Below are 25,096 nucleotides of genomic sequence, written 5' to 3'. Positions count from 1 at the left end.
AAAACCCAGAGAAAAAAGGTTGAAATATTAGCCAAAATACACAGTAAGAAAAAAAAATATAGAAAGTATTCATCTATTTTTTTTAAGAATACAATAGACCAGGAAGTTTGGTTTATGGCTTTTTGTTTTGTCTCCCACTGGTCCTGTGGCTGTTGAGTAGAACTCAAAATATCCTGGCTTTGAGCCAAGGATTCAGGCCATGACACTCACGGGGCATTGGTAATGCCAGTCACCATCACCCCCTAATCAGGAACAAAGAACAGACAGTGCATCTGAGGAACTCTAGTTGGCTGCCCACTGTACAAACTGACTTGGATTTTGTTTTTTTTCAGTGAACTGATGAAAGAACTCACCTCACTCCCTGCTCCCCTTCACTTCATTCCTGGCTAGGCAGACCAAGCTGCCTCCTTCATTCACTTCTGACACTCAACTGATCTTTTCATGAGACAGTTTAGACTCAGGAGCTTCAGTCATTCTGTTTTTCTTTCTCCCTTTGAGTTATTCAACAACCCGACAGAAAATGTCAGCTCACAGAGTGGTCCAGAAAGCACGGCAGTTGTCAGAAGGAAGTGGGAGAAGATATGGCCAAAAGGGGGCAAGAACAACCACTTTTGAATCGCAGAATGGTTTGGGGTGGATTTTGGCAATAATATACCGCTCAGTTAGCATACTGCATCTCGCAGGGTACGGGGCAGATCTGACTGCTGTGGCTACCCATGCAGTTGCCTTCAGGATTGAATGACAATAAAGAAATCACAGATCAAAGTGGTACGTCTCACATACACAGCTCCTTACCTGATGGACAAACGGGGACGCTGCTGCTAACGGTGCCGTGAGCATGGTGTAATTATGACAGAATAAGCTGGGGTTGGTGACTGCTGCCGTGTGGTCGGCAATTAGGGCAGCACCTGCTGCGCTAACACGCGTGGTAGTGCTACGATACCACCTCCTGGTACCAAGTTAGTGACGGAGAAATAAAGATGCTTTACAGTAGCTTACCTTTTGAGAAGAATACATGCTTTTGACCTTGTAAGAAGTAAAAATATATAGAAGCAAAGCCGATACCTCCTAGTTTTTTGGACATTTTCCTGCCCTACAAAATGATCTAAGGTAATTTCAAGTATTTCTTAGAGGGTTGTAACTTAACATACCGTGTTTTTAAGGAGATGAATAATCTTTAGTAACACAAGGAGCATAAAGTAACAGTATGCACTGACAGAGGACAAAGCAGATGTTGCAGCTTTCCTTACGCACCAAGGAACGTTTCAGAAAGAAAAATTAAGAACTTTGCTGCTACATACTGGGATGCGGGCGTTAAACACCCCGAATTAACCCCCCTCTCCCGCTCCTCCTCACAGGAGCGCCCCAAAAAGCTCCGTGCCGAGCCCCGGGACCCCCCTTGCCCCATCCCCCGGGCGGTACCTGCAGGAGGCCGCCCATCTTGGCGCGCAGGGCCGCGAACTCCTCGGGCGCCGCCTCGGGGTAGAGCTGCCCGCGGAGCAGCTCGGCCGTCAGGGCCTCGTTGCCGTGGTAGGCGGCCTGCGCGATGCCGCTGAGCAGGGCGCCCAGCGCCTTGCAGCCCTCGGCTCCTGCTCCCGCTGCCTGCTGCTGCTGCTGCTGCTGCTGCTCCGCCATTTTGGAGGGGCGGCCCCAGCGCCTCGGCCCGCCCCGCTCCGGGCTCTCGGCTGGCGCCTGGCGGCCGGGGCTCGGGCCCCGGGGTGGTCCCCGCTGCCGGCCGGGGCTCTGCGCTCCTCGGGGTGGAAAGCAGCGGCTCTCGCCTTCCTCACAGGGCTGAAGCAAGCTCTGTCTTGGAGGAGGAGCTCACGTTTCCGTGGTTGGAGCCGTGCCTGAGGTAGCATGCACGCGTTGGACAAGGAGAAATTAAAGGCTGATTTTCTTCTTCACGAGTGTCAGAGGGATTATGTGCGCTAGCAATCCGATCGTAAACATCAAGTACCAAACGCATCCGTGACTGGAGAAGCAGCAGCTCTAGAAGAACTTTATTTAACACAAGTGTTCAGGCACATACTACCGGGTACATTTGACTTACCAACACAAGTAGTGACAAGTGTAATGACACACACCAGCACGGATCCTTCACTATTGTCCCTTCACCATTATAAATTCACTAATGTAATTATAACACTCACTATTATCGCCACTATTTTTTCTACGCCCTGACAATTACATGCGATGTTTCAAAGTTATCCATGACTTAAAAAAGATCCATCCCCCAGAAGGCACAACCACAGAGGAATGAGCCAATACAGTGCAATAAATCTCTGCCTTTTGAACTGTACTTGAATTAAAATATTCCATTTTTACTAAATACTCAGATACTTTAAGGAAATTTCCATAGGATGTGCTTTGTATCCCTTTGTTGTACGACACAAGGTAAACCACAAAAAGTGGGGACAGTTCAGAAAGAGGTACTAATAAAAATCAGGTGTTTTCGCTGTGCACCATTCTATCCAAGTTCAATTACAAAAAATATTAAAATGCTTTGTATATACAGGCATATACAGTCACAAAAGAGACTACGTGCTCTGAAAGGCGATGCCTATAGCAAATGTTCTTTTGTTAACACAGCAGCATCATATACCACCTGATTTCAGTTACTTAAGCCCTTCATCGTTGTACTTTCATGACAAACAAGAAGTATCACAGGCTGCTCTAAAATGTAAAACACAAATTATGGTCAATACAGTCTGTTCTGCCCCGTTCTTTATTCTGTGTCTTTCTGAAAGCATAGAACTGGCAAAGAACACAGACAAGTTGCCTGTACCTGAGTAGGATTGCTGTATAGCTCTTGAAGCTGGAGGTACAGGAAAAATCAACAGGATGTGCACCTTTAATTTTCTTTCAATTTCTCCATTAATTTGGACAACTGTTAACACGTTCACTTCCTCCAGTGGAGCTAGAATTAAGGGCATCTACACAAGCTTTAAAGAAACTGGAGACACAGGAGATGCAGTCTGTTTCAATCTCTAGAAATTAGTATAGTAAGAGGAACAGAACTCCCTGCCTAATTTGGCTACAGGCTCTTCAATGCACAGCTAACCATTCCCAGACTCAAAACCCTTCTCTGGTGAGAACATTTGCTCTTATTTAAAAGTAAAATAAACACGGGCAGAGGGGAAGGGGCAGGGGGAAGTAATAACCCTTCAATGGCCTATCCATATCACCATGGAAAATGAGATAATGTTTGCTCTTACTCCGGCTTAAATTTCTAGAGATTCTGCTCCTCGATGACATTGCTTCTCCTGCTGCAAGCTGAAATGTGTCATTAAGTCCTAATAAGCAATGCTGCTTTATTGACTTAGGTTGAGGTACAATTTGCTCTTGTAATTGCTTTTTCTTCTCAGACCTGTTCAGTTTGATGCAGGAAGATGGCAAAACAGCTGGAGAACAGTGCCTACATCTGACTTCAATACCAGTATAAAATGATTCAAAATGCACATGGCAGCAACCACTGGCCTGTGTCTTTAAGAATATTATTTATTTGATTTTGTAAACAACCTTAATTTTAAACAAATTAAAAATACATTGAAAATTCTCTATTTATATACACAGTACATGTTCAAAATTCACTTCATTGTGATGCCATGGTTTAAGCAGAAAAAACAGTTTTCTATCCAAAGCCCAGTTGCATTACAACCATCCTCTGCAGTACTGCAACCCATCCTGCCGAGACACGGTCCTTTCAACAATACTTCATTTATTATTTATCACCTGAACCGTTTTTCGGCCGTAGTGGTAATAGCTATACGCAGAGGTTACCGTCGTGAACGCTGTGATGCACCTTGGGGAAAAACAGTTCCTGTCAGTCATGAGGTCCGCGCACGACAGTAAATGTTAACGCTTGTTTTAAAAAAGGGAAGAGACAATGATCTGCTTCAGTATTTGTAGCCTACAGAATTTTTACCAGCGTGAGAAGTGATTGGTGTGAGAAACTATCCCTTGGTTGCACAAAAGGGGAGCATTCAGATAATAGGAAAGACTATTATCTTAACAAGCACCGAAGCTGAAGCATGGGTTTTGGATTCAGCCTCTTTTGTTCCCTTCCCAGGCATTAGGTATTTCTAAATGAGCAGTGCTCCTCTCTGGCAAAGGCTGGCACCATTCACGCGTGAGTCACTCTTACAGTTCTGCCCCTCACGGCCACGGCCAGGCTCGCTGACATCATTGTTAACAGCATTCCTACAGCATCCTGGTAAGTTACACCTCACATTTCTTCATTACTCACTGTATAGGAACTCTCTCAGAGTCCCAGAGAAATAGCAAGGTACGCATCCTTCACAGATGTAATTTCCAGTTTGGCTTTCCAACGGGATGAAAACCACACTCGACTATTAAGACAAATGTTCCTAGTTCCTTAAAAGCTTTGAGGCTGTTTTTCTGTTTTGTTTGTTTTTTAAAAAAGACAAGTACCACTGGATCTTTCGCTACTTTAAACCAAGGTATGAAGTAACACAGCTATCTGCAGTCCAGCCTCTTTGTTCTGAACTCTTGCCTAAGAGCTGAGGATAAGTAACGCCACAATTAATTGTTCAGGTCTGCAATGACAGTGACGGGAAAGGCCATTCCTTAAAGCAGCACACTCCCATTGGCCTGTTTTCATTTGATCTCTCCTCTTTCCCCCCATTCCTTTCTATAGTCCAGGAGGAATCAGTGACTTCTTCAGGTGCTTTTCAAAGAGGCTTCAGAAACCAAGATTTCAAGATAGCATGTAGAGCATAAAGCAAAAGAAAATACCTCTTGTCTATTTTTACTGGTATCAAGATTGCTTTTCCAGGGACACTAATGGCACGAACATACAAGGAACACATACAGCCTTTCTGCACACTCCCTTCTTTTATACTAACCTGAACGTACACGTTGCCTATGTACAGGTCTACTCTCAAGACTTGTTTCTTAGCTGTTATTCCTGGATTTTACCTAGCCTCAAAATAAGCACCAATAAATATATAGCTGCTGCTTCAGTTAAGAATAAACGTGCAAAAATTCAGCCATAAGGGGGTCTATGACATCATTTGGGCACAGCTTTTTTGTTTCACACAATTAGATTAATCTCAATTATCAGTTTCTTAAGGAGTACATTAAATTATCTGGAAAAGAAAGTGAAGAGACAAGTTACCATAACGTCTGCAGGTATATGCTGTCCACATAATTGAAAACAGGAGCTGCTAAAGAAGCTGCCACCAGAATTAGCTGAACGGCTGTATTCATCTGACAAAAGCAAGATTAGAAATGTGACCAAATTAAAGTGCGCTCTCCAAGGAATGCCAATATACACGTGTATTACTTGTTTAACTAAGAGTCTATATATTACTACTTAAAACGTACCAGAAAAAAATATTTTAAAACATCTTTTAACGAACCATCTTACACATTTGAGGTTGCCTCCAAGTTAGTTGGCACTACTTTGAAACTGCTCTCAGCAGCAGTAGGAAACAGCTCCCTCCCTCCAAACTACACCTCGCCCCAGCTATGGAGAAATTTATCTTTTCTAATGAGTTATTACTCTTACCTTGCTAATGAATGTTGGTTTTAGTTGGGCTGTAGCATAACAGGGATTAAAATACCTGCTGAGTGTTCTCTGTCAGGAGAGAAAAGGGGGAAAAAGGCAATTCTAGCAGATTCGTTTTGATATACCTCTTAAGCTATCAACCCATGTTTTGAGCAACCATCAAGTTTCAAGAGGGAAAAATCTACGGGTTACAACTTGTTAAATGCTTACTCATTTTATATACACATAAAGTATGTTAAAATAAGATTCAATCACTGTAAAAACAAAATGTTTACATGTTCATAGAATTTTGTTTAATGCTACGAACTTACCGGTGGAGAAAGAGTTTTGTATCGCACGTAGAAAACAGCCGCGATGAGTGCTACATCCCTCAGAATGATCATGGAAGTCAGCGAAACTGAAAAACCAAGCCAACAGGATCTAGTGAAAAATCACATCCACGACTAAGAACGAAATAGAACAAAAAGAGCACAACGCATGAAGCAAGACGAAATGACCACCTTCAACTTCTAAACAAGTTTTAGGTACGATTGAAGATTTTTAATGTGACTTTTGAAAGGGTTTCACGTGAAGTCTTAAATCAATCCAGTCTGAGGTATAGCAGGTATAGCAGGTATATCTTTTGATATACCTGCTAACTACAATAGCTTTGAAGAAATTACACTTGCAAACAGCAGCAATGCTTTTTGTTTTGTAGATCTGGGCAGGGGGCAGAGGTGGTTTTTTTGTTCAAGTACACGCAACAGCAGCAAAGAACAACTGGCAAAACAAAAGTTTTGAGCAATACACAGTTTTCCTTCCAGAAACAGAAGAAACATTATCACACATAGGATTAACTTCTGTACCTAACACAGTATTGGCAAGTAATGACATTTTCTCACCTGGGATAAGATTTGCACAAGTTAGGCTTACGTAGAGCACGCTGATGAGAATTTTATCTGCCAGAGGATCAAGAGCACTTCCCAAGGCTGATTTCTGATTGGCCCAATTTCGTGCAATAAATCCATCCAACTAGGAAAAACAAGATTTAATATATTGTATTAGAGAGCTAAGAATGCAATAGCTTTTATATACTTCTGCTACAGAAGGACTTCCTGAGTGACTGACACAGGACAGCTAGTTTAACTTGGATGAGATATGACACCTGTTAGCTGGTAACCTGTATCACTTGTATTTCCCCCTACACCACATTCCAGATTCTGGAAGCCTTCAAACATATTCAATTCTCATTGTTGGAAACAAAAATTAAAAAGATATGTTAAAGTGCACATCTCAAATGGACAGTTGTAGCTCTGCTGGTGCGCCCGCAAACCCAACAGATCTCTAGGTGCACAAGCCCTAGCGTGGGTCAGTGCCCACGGGGGGGATGGGCAGGGAACCAACGCAGATACCCGCACTGCTCCACCAGCACCAAGTCCCCTTTGGGTATGAGAGCTCACCACGGTGTCACAACGGACATATACAGCACTTCTAGAAAATGATGAGCATAAAAACGTGCCCGTTCCTATAGCTACACATCGACGGGGTCACCCCAACGCACGCTATCCCCAGAGCATTTCCAAACAAACGCAAACATACCAAATCCGTTACTCCAGCCAAAACGAAGACACCGAGTGCAACATTGAAATTTTCTTCAACGATCAAATAGCCTAAGACCGGCGCCAGACCCATCCTCGCCATTGACAGTATATTCGGGATCGTCCACGGGTTTTCATACTGCGAAGCAAGAAAGGAGAAACTTCAGGCGAGGAAGGCAGACCCTCGTTTAGCACGTAATGACAGTGGTCAAGGCAGGGAAGCCTTACAGATCTTGGCAGCGAGCTGCCGTTTGGGCAGGACGCAAAGCATCGAAGTGGTGAACATTAACCAAGGCTTTGGTTCTGAAAGTAGGGCACCATGAGAGAAGACCCCCCGACAGAAAGACCTCCCTGACAGAAAGACCCCCCAACAGAAGATTCCCCTGACAGAAATACTCCCCCGACAGAAGACCCCCCCCGACAAAAACACCCCCCTAGACAGATTTTGCTGACAGAAAGACCTCCCCCGACAGAAGAGCCCCTGACAAACCCCCCCAAACCCCTCACGCACCAGCTCGGCGCAGCGCCCCGCTCCGCTCCTCTCCCGGCACGGCTCCTGCGGAGCGGGGCCGCCGCTGCCGGCCCTCCGGTGCCCGGCCCCGCCGCCGCCGAGGCTCCACACGGCGGCGGCGGCCGGGAAGGGCGGCGGGAGAGGAGGCGGCGGCGGCCGTTGGCAATGGCGCAGGAGCCGCTGGGGCTGCCCCAGGCCCCCCCCCCAGGCAGAACCCGCCGCCGTTGCCATGGCGCCGCCCCCCGGCCCCGGGCCTGCTCCCCAAAGGCCTGGCCCCGCCGCCGCCGCCGCCGTCCCCCGGTCGCCTCCTCCCCGCGGTGCGGAGGAGCCCCCAGAGCCCCCTGCCGAGCCAAGCGGCGGCCAGCATGGTGCGAGGCGCCCGCTAGTCGCGCTGCGGCCCTGCCCGCCCGACCCAGCGGCCTCCCGCCGCTGCTGCCGCCGCCGCCATGGGCCCGGGGACAGGGGGCGGGCGGCGCCGTGCGGCCGCGCACCGGGACGAGGGGGAGGGGGGGACGGGGGACGGCCGGGGGCCGGGGCGGTGTTTGGCGGCGCTTTGCGGCAGCCCCCGCCGCTTTACGGCAGGCGTGGAGCCGCCCTACCTGCGGGCGGGAGGGGGCGGCCATGAAGGGGGAGCTCCGCTGCAGCCCCCGGGGCTCGGGGGGGTGGCGGCGCTCCCAGGACGAAGGCGGGTGGTTGTGCTCGGTGCGGGCACGTAGTGCTCTCAGCCGTGTTTGATTTGGCTCGAGGGAAAAAGAAGAAGAGGGTACTTGTCCCTGCCCCCCGTTTCCCCGCTGAGAAGGGTGATTTTGACTCGTGGCTGGGCTCGGATCAGCCCCAGTTCAGGCTGGACCCGCTGTGCTCACACGCTTGGATTACCTGCAGCGGTCAGGAACTGGTAAAAGAACTAAAAACCCTAAAAAAGCAACCCGTCGCAGTAAGCTACTAAAGTCTTTTCACCCCCAAGGTGAAAGACAATGGAGTTTACTTACAGTTCACTTACTCTGTGACCTTCATAACTTATTATTTCCGTCACACCACTGCGGAGGTGCCCCTCAGTGGAAGACAGGAGTAAGGAAGGTTATGTGGAGCTGGCCCTGGGAACGCCTGCCAAGTGTGGAGACCACACGAAACGGCTACAGTGCCGTGCAGAGGGACCCCAGCAGGCTGGAGAGTGGGGCTGGCAGAATGCTGATGAAGCTGAGCAAAAAGAAACGTCAAATCCTGCACCTGGGAGGGAACAAGCATGGGCAGGGGGGGCTGACCCGCTGGAAGTACCTCGGCAGTGAAGGATGTGGGGGGACACCCAGCTCACCCTGAGCTAGCAGAGCATCAGGGGCTGCATTAAGTTGGGTGGCTGTAGCAGGGAGAGGAATAAAGCCTTCTGCCTCGCATCCAGTTCTGGGCTCCTGTCTGAGAGGGATGGACAGGAGTGAGTCCCTGCCAAGCTGATGAAAGGACTGGAGCTTATTTGATGATATGGGGACAGAGGGCTGGGACTGTTGAGCCTGGAAGAGAAAAGGGTGTGGGGGTGAATCTTAATGTGTGTCAATAGCAGGTTGAGGGAACAGAAGAGCGAGTCAAACTTCTCAGTAGTGCTGAAGGACAGGCAGGACAAGCAGCAATGGCAATGAAACTCAAGGTGGGCCTGCTTGAGGAGTGTGGTGGGCCCAGATCAAGCCAAAGTCATTTCCAAGCTCAGCCAGAACTCCGGAGAGCAGTGCTATGTGAGGCAGAACCCTGCCTCTGAAATCCCCGGGCTGTGTTTTATGCCCCACTGCCCTGCGTTATCCCTGTGTTATGTTGTACAAAGTCAAAGAAACATCACTTAGTGGAACAGGTGAAATTGTGAAGCTTATTTTCTTATACGTCTTAGAGGAGGGAGGGAACAGAAGCTTCAGCAACACATTGATTTTTTAAAAAATATTTACACCAAGCTGAAAAAACTGCCATTTTATTAGACTAGACCATGATCCTGATTTCATAAAATTGTACAGAGCACTTTGTGGAACAGACATCCTGGCAGGAGCAGAGTTAAACACATACCTGTGTAAGATGAATGCATTATGAAATAGCTGTTAATAACCACACCCATTCACTGTCACTGTATCACTTGAATAAATAACTCACAATATATTTTAACATAAAGTTACTTATAAGTTTAATGAAAAAATAAAGATTCAATTCCCGTTTTACACATTAAATATTAGACTTGCACTCCAAATAAAGTCTAAGTCCAATAAATACAGAGTTACAAATGAGAACACCAAATCAGTTTCAATGAAGTACCACTTTTTACTGCTATAAAGCTGCATTGGCTCAACATGTTGGTTCCCAAATTTTTGGGAACATTTCTACATAATAAATTCCTCAGACGAACTACAATGCTAAAAACCCAACTGACATTGTTTTTTCATGAAAGATTCCTTTTTTAAAACGTGTGGGTAGAACATCACTAAGTTTAGAAGCAACATTTGTTGTGATCATGTGGGCCAGCAGACCTACACCTACAGGGTGAGTCCGGCAGCAGTATCCCGTGGCAGTTTGGTCCACGACAGCTTCAGCCAAGCCTGCTGGCGTTAACAGTTCCCAAACAATGATCTCGCACCTCAAGTAAGCAACGGTGCATCAGCTTCTGTGGTAGGCTGCAATTCAGGGCGCTTTATTGCTGCATCCATCAGCCCATTCCAGGTACTTTGGTTGTGTCTCCAAGTTTCAGAGACACGCATTGTCTCTCTTCACATAGTCTGAAGCTGGTAAACTCTCAAGCCTTTTTTCAAGAGATAACCCTGATCATTTAGGGATTGAATAAAGCTTTCAAAATCGAATACCTGGAAAAAAAAAAGTCAGACTGGAAGAATTAAATTTTACCTGGTACAAAGCAACATCAACAATTTAAAAGAATTGCAGTATTTACACATAACTTAGTGAACTATGCAGAGTAACATACGTATTTATACATGTTCTAAAACACAAATGTCTACCAAATATATGAAAGTACAATTTCTACAGTTCTCATTGACTTCCGAGTATTTATTCCATGTCTAGAACATTGAATGGGCAAAAAATACTGTATGAAAGCAAAATTAGAATTAATTCAATTAGCTACAAGTAACTGGTTGCTAAATGAATGTTCATGTGAGAAGAGTGGGCAATAATGCGTTCTGAGGGCAATAACATTCTGTCAGACAGGAATCACACCTGATCTACTCTTATGTATAGCCCACATGTGGACAAGTTTGGAAATGAAGTCACCTTGCCCCAGCAGACCAGGGTAGGTTGACCACGTAAGAGAAGAACAGCATTACTGGCCACAGTACAGAGAAATCCCTGCTTACTACTTCTCACTTAAAATCCAGTTTCAGAAGTTTTACACTGGCATTTAAAGCTTTTGACCACGAAGCAAGAAGTAGAATTAACTCTCAATATTTTTGTTTGGCTGAAGCCTCCCTCACAAGCACAGCATATAAACCTGTTACGGGATAAAATACGTCTGTGGCCCCGTGTCCTACATGGTATTCCTACCAAGTTACAGCATTCAGATGCATGAGGCAGAAACAAAAACCCAAAGGGCACATCTCGGCCAGTGAAGGCCAAGCAGAGACCTCACTGCACAATTACAACAGACACCACAGCCTAAATAAATAATAAATACACAATAACTAATTTTGGCTGCTCTTGTTGTAGAAATGCTCAATTTCCATACTTACTCGCATCTGTAGCTCCTTTGCAACCTGTCGAAGCTGTTGCAATTCAAAGAGATTGTTGTACGTTCTTTCTGCAATGCTGTTGAGGGCAGAAATAAATCTCTTGGCTTGTGACCGATTGCTCATCCCAGACCCATGCTGGGAACGTTCAAAGTCCAGTTTCCCAAACTCATCCGAGTAGGTTCCCAGCATGCTAAAATGAATACATGAACAGGAAGTAAGAGTAAAAATGCGTGATTGTTCTTCCTGAAACATAACTGCTTGAGATGCTTTTTTCCTAAGGGATGATTTCCTACCTAGGGAACTTAAATCAAGCATCTGTCCAAACCACTTTTAAACTTAAGCTGTTCAACAGCAACAATAGGCAGTGAGCACACGGGATAAAAATTCCTGGCAGCACCTCATCTCTAAATTACAGTGCACTCATATTCATAACTGCTTTGATGACACAGCTCAGAAGTTGAAGTGACAGAATTCAACTTTGGGCTACCGTCACTTTTTAAAAGAGAGTTAACCCTGAATGTTAGTACCATGGGCCTAAATAAGGCGTAGTCTTTTCTTCGCTGTGTTTGCCTGTCAGTATTAAAAAAGTCTTTGAATAACACCAAGATGCTTTGTTTTTAAAGCACTGCATATTACCTGTATTTCATTATTTCTATTACATCCTCAGCATCTTCCTTGGTACATTTCTCCCTTAATTCCAGCCTCGATCGTGCCTTAAAACAAAACAAACCAGAAAGGTATATTAAGGTACTATACCTGATGTGAGGAAAGGCTACAACCCTGCCCTGTGCACACAATGATGTAACAAGCACGAGATTTAGATTTGGGAGCACAGAGATGGAGCCTACAGGCTTTCGATGACAAGCCCTCTACTTTTTACAGCATTTCAGCATCATGTCCTTCATACACACATTATCACCAGGTTAGAGTTGATTTGCTTTTTAACAGCACATCCCTGGGAAGCAGCAGAATAACACAAAATGTTATTAAGGCACAGTTAGGGTTCAAGATGGGCAGCAGCTTGTCTCTGCCTGCACCTACTTGCTCTCCTCTTAGGAGGGCACAATAGATTTTATTTCTACCCCCTTAAGGGTGCTTTACCTCTTAAGAAGCTTTAAACAACAGCAGCTCTTAAGCATTTGTAAGTCTCTTATATCTTAAAACAAGGCAGTAAATAAGCTGTGAGAAAATACGGGATATCAGTGTCACTTTAGGAATAATCTCTTTGCTTTCAATCCTTAAGTATCCCAGCTTGAATTTACCTCTGTAAGTCGAATCAGTGACTCCAGCTGCCTTGTGGTGATTGGTGTGCTGTCTGCTCCTTGGTTCTGCTTCCGAAGCTCAAGGTAGAATTCCTGGAGGACCTGAGCAGCTTCTGGAGATAACTTTGGGTGAACATACTGCCGAGCGTATCCGACATACTTCCTCAGCAGCTGATGTGGAATGGCATCAAAGTTTTCTCCTGGTGAGATCTAACCCAATTACAAACAAAAGTCTTAGACTTCTGCTTTTCTGTCAGAACCCTATAGAATACAATTTTAAACAAAAAAAATTCATCTTCTAGGCTTTATCTGGTGCTATCTTCACAAAGTTCTGAACATGGTGCCACATATATGAGCTGTGTTCTTCTGAAGTCCATGCACCGTGTTAAGACACGCTTTGCCATTTCAGAACAAGCAGCAGAAGCTTGTATTTTCCACTTCTTGGTGTCAAAGGTCACCCAGCTATATCAAGAATTCTCTCAAAAAGGGAAAATACAATTTCCCAGTTGTTACAGTATACACCTCTACAGAAGTTTAAGCCATTGCATTTCCCAAAGTGCAAGCGTTTAGCTCCCATAGGGGTTTATTTTCTCCGAGACCTGGCATTTAGCACTATCAGCCTTCAGACTAACCACTGAGATTTAATAATCAACTATCGGTTCCCTCCCATAATCCTCAATCTCAGTCTGCAGATGTCCAAGTACTTGTCCAAGCACTTACACTGCTTTACTGGGATTCAGTATTTCACAGCATGTTATATGAAATTATTACACCCAATCTAGTTCTGTAGCTCCCTACCAAAATTAATACAGGAAATCTGATTTGATGCAAAATACCTTCCCTCTACCCCAAATAAGAAAAAAAAGAAAAAAGCAACCCAGCAGATAAACTCTCTCCATGTGAATTGGCATAATTTTAGCAACTCCAACATGGTGGATGACGTTAGCTACAAGAGACAACTTGCAGAAACCGGTGGCTGGGGCCTTAACACTTCTTGAATTCAGAGCCAGTTGTCGTGAGAAGAATGGGAGTGGGAGACTGAAGACATCTAGCAGGTTGAGGTTGCGAGGTCCCACTGCAAGGAGCACAGCAACAGTCACAGGACAAGTCCTACCTTTAGTCTTTCAAGCAGTGGCCGATCAGAAACAACTTCAAGAACAGAGCGATCCTGCACGTTGGCACGACTCACAATGGCGCTGCTGCACGCTGCCCGCTTTCCAGCTCGGATAGCCATCACGTGCTCGGACAGCAAGTGATCGTGATCTTCATTTGGGGTGTCCAGCAAAATGAAAACCAAATCAAATCTTGACAGCAAAGCACTCCCCATTCTAGAGTAAAGACAAGAAAACCACACAACACCTGTATTAAAGTAGGAAAACTACAGTAACTCTGCTCTGCTTCAAAAATATTTAGAGAATTGTGTCCTTTTCACTAAGGATAAAGCAAAACAGCAATTTATCTCCTAAAAAAGCATGAAAAGTTACTACAGTAAGCTTGTGTTCAAGCTCCAGGAAACCAGAGGTCAATTAAACCCAACTGCAAGCCTGGCTGAAGCACCTGCTCCTGAATTTGGATCATGTAAGCAGCATTTCAGAAAAGTGCTCACTTTAAGTTCTCAGACACCGTTTTGGCTTTGTTATAATGCCCTCCAACTGGGTTTGCTGCAGCAACGATAGATGTCCTGGCTGGCAAGCTGCAAACAATGCCAGCTTTGGCAAGGCTGATACTTTGCTGTTCCATGGCTTCCAGCAGAGCCTGATGTTGGCTTCCCATCTTATCAAATTCATCTATTCCGCAAATACCTGGAAGCAATACAGGACAAAGGCTTATTAGAAACCTGTTCACTAACGGACAAGTGTATACTACAATCCAGTGCAACATCAGAACTCCACTCAGAGTCTAGGTACTGCAGGAGATCTTGGACCAAGCCTTTGTTTCAGCAAGGTCTGTTTCCGTTCCAAGCTGCTGCAGCTGAATAAAGCTGGCTTGGCTTGCAGAGGCAGTGTCTTGGTTACTCATTAAGATGCCAAAACAAGCTGTTTGTAAAAGCAGAAATAAGTGGCCAAGCTCATAAGCAAGCTATTTTTCAAAAACAGTAACACTCCAGTAGCTGCCCTTAAGTCAGAGATTTCTCACAAAGGAAATCTTAAGTTCTCTGACACAGGAAATAAGACTGGTATGCGAATTGCAGGCCTCCAGTTTTACATACATCCTAAGCCCTAAGAAAGCAGGAACCACCTCTGGAGCAGTCACTGGAGAAGCTCAGAACTTCCCAGATCAGGAAAGCCACTATCATGCCTCAGATTTTCATTTTTAAACCCCATTTACGCAAGCACTGTAGTTAACAACCCCCGACTCAGCAGCACCTCCCGCCACCAAGTCTGTTCGTATGAAACCTATAGCATTACAAGCATTACCTTGATCTCCGAGCACTAAAGCACCAGCTTCCAAGGCAAAATCTCCCGAAGCACCATCTCTAGACAGTGTAACAGTCAGGCCAGAGCTGGTGGAAGTATTACCACAAACATACACACCTCGAGGAGCAACGTTACACACTGCCTGGAAGAAAAAACACTTTTCTCATAAGCCTTATTCTAGAGAAACAGTACAAAGCAAAAACAAATCTGTTTCTTTCCATTTGACATGGCCCCAACAGTAAAGCTGTAACCCCCTGCAACCCCAAAAGACATGTTTCTGCAAAACAGCAGGAATAACTTTTGTCACTATCCTTGCACTTAGATTCATCTACTGTGTTATCAAAACTATTAGGACGTGGGGCTCAACACCTGCATCCGAAGTGTGTGGAAATGCTGGGGAAGATCTGATGCATCACAGAATTGCAGATACATGGTTTCTGTATTTTCAGGCCCCAGGGCCTATTTAGACTAACATCTTATCTGGCTGGCCAACACAAGCTGCTTCAGAGGGGGGGAAGCATAGTTTATTCCACAACTAAGGCATGAAGGAGAGCCCTAGTCTTTGCCATGCCCCTAGTAGCCAGAAAACAGCTTCTGCTTTGAAAGGACTAGCAAACGACAGGTGTTGCAGTTAAGCTTGTTGAGAAAACAGTTATCATTAGAGATTTACTGGGAAAATTCACTTTAGTTACTGATGCTTGTTTTATTCAAAACATAACACCCGAAGTATATTTGCTCAGTGCCAGGTAAGTGACAGGCACTGACAACTAAATTAAGAAACAAAAATGAACAAACAGAAGACAAGAACAAAAACAACAAAACCCACCACAAACTGGATTTGTTCTTGTGTTGTTTTTTGTTTGTTTGTTTTTCTTCTGTGGCAGTGATGATAGAAAGGAGCTCTGTCTCAGGGTCTCATCTGAGGAGTCGGCTACTAGCACTTCTCTAATGGCATTCTATTACTTAGTATTATGTGGTGGACAAAAGCCACAAAGTAATTTATTATATGCCAGATATTCCCAATTCAGTGGAAAAAAATAAAAAATCATTTATCAGGATGCTTGCACATACATCTGTCGTGTTGGTTAAATTATTTCAAGGCACATCTTAACATGACATATCCACATTTAAAAAAATCCGAGTCTTTTTAATGAGGTATGGAATACTGCAAGTCTAAAAAACTCTGTTCCCCTTTCACTTCACAGTAACCACAAGCAAAGGCATGGAACTTTAAAACCATTCAGTTTAAGATACGTTCTGCTGTTAATTGGCTTTGCAGTCGCACAAAAAAATGCCCACCAAGACTGAGATGCAAACACAGGAGCAGGTCCTTTCCCTGAAGAGCAGAGATCTAGGCCAGCCACATAGAAATAGGATAAGAGAAGGGAAATAAGCCTCTCAGAAGGTGAATAGCATGGTAGTTCTAAAAATGGACTTATTTTGACAGCAGGATAGCTACATGAATAAAGTGAAACACCTCACCAAGAAGGTAAGTTGGTGAAAGGAGCTAACAAGGGCAAGAGTACAAAGTACTTTAAAGTCCACAGGCTTGACTGAGTATCTCTGCTTTGTAAACGTTTTAACAGGCTGGTTCTCTTCCGCGAGGCTCTCAGCAAAGAGTGGACTGCAGGGAAGCCATTTGGGTGCTATACACTACATCTGAGGCATGCCATATGAAAAGACATCTCCATCCATGCTAAGAAGCCCTTTGGTTTTCATGCAGCTACCCTACAATGCTCACAGGAAGTAAAGGTAGCAAGGAATTACTGAAAAATACAATCATGCACTAGTAAGAAATCAGCTCATACTTGCAACATTTGACTTTTTCCTAATCCTGGATCCCCAACAACCAGAACATGTGGATCTCCTCGAACCGGGATTCTGTTCTTGTCATCAACAAACTTCTGACATCCTCCAAATAACGCCAGGGCCAAGCCTGCCTTTACAATCTGTGGCAGTACACACCAAAATAGTCAGTATTCAGTCACTGTGATTGGTTACTGACAATCCCCAGAACTGCTTGTAGTAACCCTTCTGTTCTGGACAGCTGAGCTTAAATCCCAGAAGAAAGATGCAAAGGTATAAGGCTGCCACCTCCCTGTTAGTTCATGCACTGGAACACTGAAAACTCACCCACGAATACAGCCCCTGCCTCTTCCCTCCACCCCAGGTAAACTTCACAAACCCTGTAGGAGTTTGCTGTAGCATCAACCTTTCAGCCTGAAGTTGCAAAGCAAAGCTGTCAAACTGCTTACCTCATGGCCATAGATGGCAGGACAAAGAGAGCTGAAAAACAAAGCATATCGTGACACAGGGGAGGAAACACAGATCTCATGTTATTATTAATCACTTGTTCTGTCTCTCATCCCAGAGTGCTTTTTAAGTACAAAATTTTTGCTTAGTTGTTTAATTCTTAGAATCGGTTTAAAAGTAAAAACAGCACCATATTTCTCAAAACTTTTAGATAACCAGATATACTTGAAGCAATCTGAAAAGCCTTTTATTTGAGTTTGCACAACTGCAAAGAAGGACCATTTTCCCAGCGGTTCCTGCACTGTTGTGATTTTTTAATCAAATAACTGCCTGTAAACCTCCTTCTAAAGGTTCTGCAGTTTTGTGTTCTTTGATCCCACTGGCAGGACCTGAGGGACGGTCCAGCTAGAGAAGTATTTCTCCATCTGAACCGAGGGTCTTTCACATCCACTAATCACTGCCTCTTCCCTCTCTGCTGCAGAAAAGCAGAGCAGAGAACAAAACGGTGCTTGTGAATTAAACTGGTCAGTGAGAAGCACAAATTAGTGGATTGCTTTGTTTACCCGTTGCTCTCTGTCTCAGGGTTGACCTGAAAAACTTGGTCATGCTGATTCAGAAGTTAATCTAGCTCTGACACAACTTACTTCACAATGAGCCTGAAGAGATTTTGCTCAGCTTGGATTTCTTGAACAGCATAGAGGTCCTTAAGTGAAAACTCCATGAATGATCTCTGAAAATTCTCATCATCAAAGTTCTTTGTTTTTTGTCCTTTGCTGTTGCTGACGGAATTTGCCTCAATGTACAACAGGAACACACACTTGTCGTTCTTGTTTTTAGAAGCTCCTGTTAGGAAGATTGACAGACAATGAGGAAGAAGCTTTGCATTTTAAATCCTGATGTTATTTACAGATGGCACAGGGCAATTTAGAAATATTTAGCAGACATATTTACAGCCTCTGTTTTGCATGTTTAAGTAGTTGGACACCTGCATTTTCAAAAATTGATGCAAAGTGAGTAAAAGCTTCTAGCTGCATTTGTTCTTTAAGTTCTTTGCATTTAGGTCCATAAAACATTTTTCTCTATCAGGGGGAAACGCTCTGTGTTTATGCATTTTCTCCCAACATCAGTGAATTCTTCCAAGAATTTTAAGTCATATTACTCTAGGCAAGTGAAAGATTGTACACAAGATTTTCCCACTCAATATTTACAGAAAAAAAATATAGTGTGCAGAACAATTGAACATATACCTTAATAATTAAAGTTTTTCTGTATGCTCCAGAGAATGATAACTGAGCAGTGAACGCAGGCTCACAGTAAATCACAACTGCAATTCTCTGCAGTACATTCATTCTATTACAGCTACGCACAACATGCTTCTTCATTTTTGGGGAAAACAAGAATTCTAAGATTTGTCTAGGGAGAACTATACTGAAAAAGGTAATATGCCATCACAATCGCATGATGGCTTTTCTATAATTTGAGGGAGACATTGAAGGAAAAAGGTTAAACAAATAATGAGCCTCAACGAGACTTCAGGAAATAAGGATGTCCCCCCACGTGAGCAGTTCAGAGAAGGCTTTCCTATCAGCTGGCATACCATAAAAGACTGCATGTCAGGACTGGAACTTGAGGACTAGAGTTAAATATAGAGCAGTGGGTTGCAAAAGACAAACTCCCTCTGTCAGTGGACATTTGAGACAGTGCTCCTTGTGAGCAGCAAGGCACATTGCCTTTTCAATGTGACACCTTGGTATGAAGCTTGGGGAACTTAAATTCACTTAATGCTTTTAAAACTTTGAGTGCTCAAATGAAAGAGGATGACTGTTTATCTTGTTGTGAAAACACTAGGAAAAAAAAAGTGTTCTGAGATGTGTGTTTTACCTTCCTCAGTGCTTGACACCTTAACTATCCCTGTAATTGTGACCACATCTCCTGGCACGCAGCTATCCACCAGATCTTGAACCAGCTCACATTCGATTGTACGAGGGATTCGGCCTGCTTCTCGCTGATCATCTGACATGAGCTCCTGAACTCTGCAATACACATGGTAAGCACGCGCTCCATGCGTAACATTATATGGTAACACCATGTGTCACCAATTCTGGCACACAAAGAACAGCATACATTGAGAAGGGAGGCACCACAGATGTCCCAATCAACACTAGAAACAGTGGTGCTAAATTTGGAGAAACAGGCTTCTTCAACTCAGACTTGAACAAACGGGCATGTAACATACCTAAAACCCCAAAGGACAGTAACAATGTACTCCTGAAATAATAATCAATGTGGACTTCAGATTTTCTAGCACTACTGACTGTATTCATGTAGAAATACGTACAGTATGTGAAATAAGATGGACTTTATTTACAAAGTTAGGAAGTCAGACATTATAGCCCTGATGAGTGCTTAATGGGCATTTTAACCCTAGAAAACGCCACGAAGTTCCTCAGGCCACCGCAAGAACAGTAGTGCACTCTGTGGAGGTGCAAAAGGCCAGCAGCTAACAAGTTCTTTAAAAGGTTCTGATTTTGACTCTGCACATAGAGTCCTGCAAGTTTTCCTAGAAGCTCAGCGTAAAGCTTCTCTGAAGCTGTGATGAACAGCACCCTCTACAGCTACTAACAAGAATGTCAGCACTCTTTTTAATGAGTTCTAAATCACTTCTTACAGAAGGTTCTTCAAATAATACACTTGGATGTCATTTGGCACAGTAAGACTTGATACTGAGCATGTGAACTTACAGAATCTGAACACAACCACAGGAAAGCAGTATGAGTTCTGTTTCTGTTCAGGTGAGCTTACTGCTTACCTGCAGTAAGCTAACAGGATGAGCAGAACACTGAGCAAACTCTCCTGAATGTGTATTATGGGGCAACAGCAGCATGGTCATAGTACAGCAGAATCAAGGAAACAATAAGAAACATTCAGTTTGTTCAAGTCAAGTGTCACAGCTGACGAATAATTTAACAGGGCTTTCCTAACTGACTTTCAAGTCATTAAAAGGAATTATTAAATATTAAATGCATCTAAAAATGATGTAGAAAGTCTACAAAGAGCACTAACTTAACATTTCTCAAAGAATTCACGTTAGGAGGAATTCCCAAGAAACTATTACATTGTCCAGGGTTAATATACAAAGTACACTATTTCTCTGACAAAACTGCTTTGTAACAACACAATCTTTGAAGAATGCTTAGTAAGGAGATTAAAACTACAGCGTGTAACATACAGTGAGCCATCCCGTTGCTTTTTGACTACAGTGTTTATTACATTTTTGTGCAGGAGGGAAGAGGTGCTTACTTAACAGACTGCCAGTCCACTGTTGTGGTTAAAGGAGAGCTCCTGTCGGGTGTGAATGACCGGCCACGGCACTCAGGTACAAGGCACTGCAATAGAATTAATTACAATTCCATCTTAGTCTTTTTTTTTTTGATAGCAGTTTTAACCTGCCTTTTTTATTTTTCAAAATGAAAGGAAGGCAACAGTATTGATTGCCGCAATTTAAGGAAAAAAATCATTAAATTAAGGCTACAGACTAACATATAATTACAAAGAGCTATCAAGCATGACAGCTGATCCCTGAGTCAGTTGTTACAGCAAACACCGGTAATTTCTACGATCCCCTGATTCACAGGAGTTTCTACAACCTGCTTTTGTTTCAGTAGTACATTTTTTTCAAGGTTATGTACTAATTCAAAGCCGGAAGGTAAGTTTCTTTGGTTTTGTTTTTTAAATTGTCATGTTTAAACTAGCTTTAAATATCAGAACTAATTCCCCTTTCACCACCCTTCCTCACCCTTCAATGCTACTGGTGTTGCCATATCCCATATGTTGCCATAGTTTCAAATCCCGACAGAAATGCACGAGGGAGAAGTATGAGCTTGGGCAATTTTAACTTACCTTCGTTGGAAGAGTGTATTTCCCATCAGGTAGAGGAACGCTCTGAACATCTCCACACGTGCCACATACGAAGGCGAGCTTAGTGCACAGAGGCTTAATGTTACTGACGCGCACAACGGTACCCCGCAAGGCGATGTACTTCCCATAGCAGTTGGCCCGGACGTTTTTCAGCTGAGTCAGCGGATCGTAGTTGTACACCCTAGACAGAAGTAAAGCATGAGCGTTTTGAAAGCCTACCACATTTAAATGAAGATCCAAAAAAAAAAAAAACAAGCCAAAACAAAACCCAACCAATCAAAACAACACACCCAACAAAAAGGTTTACAAGTAAATTATGAACAGCAGTCCAGAGCAATGATTAGAATGAATGCATCTGTGAAATCATGGCCTAGTCTTTGATAGCTGTTCTTGAAAGCAGCACATCTTGTTTTTATAGCGACACCTCCCCCTGGAAACAACCATGACTACCGAAATCACAGAAAATACTTAATAATAATCATGTATAACTGCCTTTGAATTATTCCCAATTAAGACCAGGGTTTAGACTTGTGACAAAAGAATCAAAGCTTTATGTCAGTGCTCCAAAAGATGCCTTTTTCGTCTACAGGTTTTCCTAAACACCATCCAGTACCTAATTAAAAGGGTGCAGTTTTATAACAACAAAGCTTACTAATATATCATAGTCTGGCAAACTCCCCAGTTAATGTGACCTGCTGTGTCAAAACATGCTGGGACCAGCAGAAAAAAAAAACAAAAAGAACTCAGAGCTAACACTCCCATTCCCTCTCAGAATCCCAAGGTCTGAGACTGTTTTCTGAAGAAAAAAAATGTACTTAGGACTTGTTTCATTAGGAAACCGAAGGAAGTCACATTTTTACAGTGATAACAGCAATTAAGCTTCTTGAATGTACGTGCTTATTCAAAAATCAGTATAATTTCAGTTTCTTTGTTTCAAATTAAAGGTTAAAAAATTAGAAATAAAATTCTTGAAGCTTTCTGTTAGTAAACCTTTAACGGATGTAAGGTAAAATGAAAGAACGAACCTTCCTCTACCACTGTCAAATCATACATACAGGGAACAGTAAATATCGCCCACTATAGTTTACGTACACACCAAATCAACTCCTTTCTGAAGGCAAGCCTCTTACTACCAGAAGGGTAGATTCTTTTGAATCCTTTCCTAATTCTTCTGGTAAACATGAGAAATGTAAATATATTTCTGTTTTTAACGAATACGTGTTTGACAGAATAGTTGCTCTACTTCTAAGTTACTTCTCTATGTATAACCTGCTTCTTCAGCTTATAAGCAGGTTTCTTTTTGCCTTGGCCTTCACCAGGACAGCTTAGGTTCTGTCATTGCAAAGATAAAAACATAGACTGTTCTTCTGGAAATACCTTCACAGGGTCAAGTCTCTCAGTTAATAAGCCTTCAGCACCACACATGGACACTGATGATCACTACGGAAGTGACAAAAGGATCTTCCTGAAAACAAAACAAACACTAAACACATTACCTGGCATGAATGAGAGGCACATTTATTACGGCTTCTCCATCAAGCGGTAACCCTTCCTGCACCTGCAGCTCCGCAGCATGCCTTTCAAGGTCCTTTGTTAGCACCTAGACAGAAGACAAAGGCAGGCACAGACTTCATATTGCGTGCCACGTGGGTTCAACTGGCTACCACTTGGTTACTGCCTGACCTACTGGTGAAGTCTGAAGAGCTCTCTGCTGTCCAGCAACCCCCACTAGACAGTGTTTTCCTGCTTCTGAACAGTTCTAAGATGCATTTTAAAAGGAATTTAAGATTGCGTTTCTTGAATTATAAAATGAATGTTTACAATAGTCTTCAATCCCGGCCAATGCACAGAGTTTTGTTTGACAAAAAAAGCACCTGAGAATTTGCTTTTCAACAAGCAGAGAAATAGTCCTTTAACAGACATTGAACAGAGCCAGGAATTCTTGCACCCACTCACCATTCCCCCATCAGGCATGGCTTTTCTGTGTGAGGTCAGATAAATAGCACAAATAACTCACAGCCCATTGATAAAAACAGCAATTAGAAGCCACTACGATGTAACTGTTAGAACTACGTCTAATTTTAGCCAGCTGCTTTGACTATGAGTAAGCAAAACACACTAAGACCAGAGAATTTTCAAATCGGGATTCTGTAGGCCATACAGAAATGGTGTAGAGATGGAAGTTACTGGTCTTTGATTGAACAAAAATTTCCATGAGAGAGAAAAGCACAGAGATGTGTTTTTATATCATAATTGCCTTAAAGTCCCACTGATTCTTTTCATTATGAGGGGTATGCTCGCATGTATTAGAACTTCACATTTACCTGGTGAATCGCTAGACCCATACACTGCAATGTTTTCTGAGGCATATCCCGTAACTCAGCAGATACGTTTGGTATTGACTTTGTTAATTCTCTATCTCCTATGAGGTCCTTATAATCCACAAGGATACTTCCTTTTCTTTCTATTTCATCCTGCAAAACATTTAAAGTTATCAAATACAATTCAATACGTAATCAACACAATACATGCAAATCATGTCATAAACATTTCACATCTGTGATAGAGATTATCTTTGATAGAGAAAATAAAATTATCTAATGTCACTGCATCAACAACAGAGATATATACCCATGCATGCATATATCTTACCTTATCATAAAGGTCAATGCGTTGCATAAAAAATTTTTCAAAGGCTTGAGTCTTCAGGACAAAAGGAGACTTGTCAGCATAAGCTAATCAGAAACACGCTACGTTAATAATTGACAGAAATAAGTATTTCAATTTCACAAAATACATAAAGAGGCAATTTTTGTTCCGTTCTTTTTCTGCGTTCCAGACCTGAGGAAGATGACTGATCTCTACAGTCCCACAATAATGTCCTGTTACAAGGTGTGTTGTAAGAGAAGTGTCTCTAGGATGACAGAGGTCAAGGACACAGGGGCAAAAAAGCTCAACAGAGGCACAGAGATTCCAGCCTTTGACAGACTCTGCGCTTTATGTACCAAATTGAGCAGGTTTAAGGAAGATCTTACTTTACACTATTCAAGGTTTCTTTCCAAGGCTTGGAGTCCAGATTACAGCATGCTACAAGACTGAAAACTGTATCACATTCACATAACAAATACAAATGCTTTTTCTTCCACTTATCCACTCTTCTTATAACCCCCTCTAGAGAAAAGAAATATCTAGGATATTTGCTATACATAATTTTGGTCTAAAAATACCTTCAGAAAAATAAAGTTTCCAGCCCTTATATGGAATAAACTGGTCCAATGTTGATTGAACTAGTCGAGATGTTACTGAAAAAAAAATGAAATGGGGATTAAAACAACGTGGACACTAAAACTTCGCAAATTTTATTGTTAGTGATTCTTTAGAGCAGCAGAAGACAAGCAGCGCCATTGCCCAGCACACAAGCGGGCCACAAGAGGTTGCCCAGAAAACAGAGGAGCCAGCTCACCAGGTGGGGGCATTCTCTTCCACTCTGCCTTTTGTCCTCCTCGTCCTCGCCATCCCCCGCGCCATCCTCCTCTCCACCCTCCTCGCCACCCCTGGAAGCCTCTCCCCCGGGCAGCCCCCCTTCCCCTGACGTCTGCGCTCATCCTGCTCTAGGGGCATCAGCTCGGGGCAATGACGATGGGCAGAAAATTCACAAATTACTGCTGCTGGGAGCGTGAGCCCATGGGGGGATCCTCCAAGCCCGGAGGACCATCCCCAAGCCCTGAGGGACCTGCTCAAGATTTGAGGCCCCTGTTTGAGGCCTTGGGGTCCCCCTCTAGGCCTTCGGGTCCCACTTGCAGGACGTGGGGTCCCCCTCCCAACCCCAGGATTCCCCTTCCAAGCCTTGGGGTCCCCCTTCGAGCCCCGGGGGGACCCTCGCGAGGCCACTCCGTGCCCTGCCCACGGCCTGTCCCTCTG

General features: G+C 43.6%; 3 protein-coding genes across 7 annotated transcripts in view; all 3 read right to left on the bottom strand.

The window, feature by feature from the left end:
* COMMD1 (copper metabolism domain containing 1) overlaps positions 1 to 1,681 on the bottom strand; it is a 73,828-nt gene extending 72,147 nt beyond the window's left edge. For 2 of the 5 annotated variants that reach the window (XR_004749313.1, XR_004749314.1), the window contains exon 1: positions 1,423 to 1,677. Coding sequence is in view for 3 of the 5 variants with exons in the window: in XM_035321316.1 (XP_035177207.1) it covers positions 1,423 to 1,635 (213 nt within the window). In the remaining 2 variants the exon portion in view is untranslated. Of the gene's footprint in view, positions 1 to 1,422 lie in introns of all 5 variants that reach the window. The other 3 variants (XM_035321316.1, XM_035321319.1, XM_035321317.1) reach the window with 3 other exon arrangements.
* Positions 1,682 to 3,476: 1,795 nt separating this feature from the next.
* Positions 3,477 to 7,849, bottom strand: CRLS1 (cardiolipin synthase 1). The gene is made up of 7 exons (XM_035320579.1): positions 7,619 to 7,849; positions 7,109 to 7,246; positions 6,412 to 6,541; positions 5,842 to 5,927; positions 5,531 to 5,599; positions 5,138 to 5,229; positions 3,477 to 3,802 (listed from the first exon to the last, which is right to left on the bottom strand). Exons 1-7 carry the CDS (start codon positions 7,847 to 7,849, stop codon positions 3,715 to 3,717), a joined length of 834 nt encoding a protein of 277 aa, XP_035176470.1. The 3' UTR covers positions 3,477 to 3,714.
* A 1,704-nt stretch (positions 7,850 to 9,553) lies between these two features.
* On the bottom strand, positions 9,554 to 24,861 carry MCM8 (minichromosome maintenance 8 homologous recombination repair factor). Its single transcript, XM_035321671.1, has 18 exons — positions 24,639 to 24,861; positions 24,403 to 24,477; positions 23,828 to 23,910; positions 23,500 to 23,649; positions 22,672 to 22,775; positions 21,158 to 21,356; positions 20,558 to 20,643; positions 19,139 to 19,290; positions 17,902 to 18,097; positions 17,260 to 17,290; positions 16,813 to 16,953; positions 15,005 to 15,146; positions 14,194 to 14,389; positions 13,702 to 13,915; positions 12,588 to 12,797; positions 11,962 to 12,038; positions 11,326 to 11,515; positions 9,554 to 10,446 (listed from the first exon to the last, which is right to left on the bottom strand). The coding sequence occupies exons 1-18, from the start codon at positions 24,778 to 24,780 to the stop codon at positions 10,354 to 10,356; spliced, it is 2,481 nt and encodes an 826-aa protein (XP_035177562.1). The 5' UTR covers positions 24,781 to 24,861; the 3' UTR covers positions 9,554 to 10,353.
* Positions 24,862 to 25,096: the final 235 nt, after the last annotated feature.

Source organism: Oxyura jamaicensis, chromosome 3, assembly GCF_011077185.1.
Source record: "Oxyura jamaicensis isolate SHBP4307 breed ruddy duck chromosome 3, BPBGC_Ojam_1.0, whole genome shotgun sequence".
In the NCBI taxonomy this organism is placed as follows: domain Eukaryota; kingdom Metazoa; phylum Chordata; class Aves; order Anseriformes; family Anatidae; genus Oxyura; species Oxyura jamaicensis.
Note: the sequence above shows the minus strand (reverse complement) of the source record. Positions and strands in the feature narration are given on the sequence as shown.

What these genes read in the sequence shown, in the direction of transcription:
- CRLS1 (XM_035320579.1), bottom strand. Translation starts at nt 7,849, where the DNA reads ATGGCAACGGCGGCGGGTTCTGCCTGGGGGGGGGGCCTGGGGCAGCCC. An exon ending in ACAAAACTCTTTCTCCACCG is followed by an intron (nt 5,600 to 5,841) that starts GTAAGTTCGTAG and finishes CTCTCCTGACAG; the next exon opens with AGAACACTCAGCAGGTATTT. An exon ending in AACCAACATTCATTAGCAAG is followed by an intron (nt 5,230 to 5,530) that starts GTAAGAGTAATA and finishes TGCTTTTGTCAG; the next exon opens with ATGAATACAGCCGTTCAGCT.
- MCM8 (XM_035321671.1), bottom strand. Translation starts at nt 24,780, where the DNA reads ATGAGCGCAGACGTCAGGGGAAGGGGGGCTGCCCGGGGGAGAGGCTTC. An exon ending in TGGGTCTAGCGATTCACCAG is followed by an intron (nt 22,776 to 23,499) that starts GTAAATGTGAAG and finishes TCTTCTGTCTAG; the next exon opens with GTGCTAACAAAGGACCTTGA. An exon ending in TTTAGTGCTCGGAGATCAAG is followed by an intron (nt 14,390 to 15,004) that starts GTAATGCTTGTA and finishes TATTGCTTCCAG; the next exon opens with GTATTTGCGGAATAGATGAA.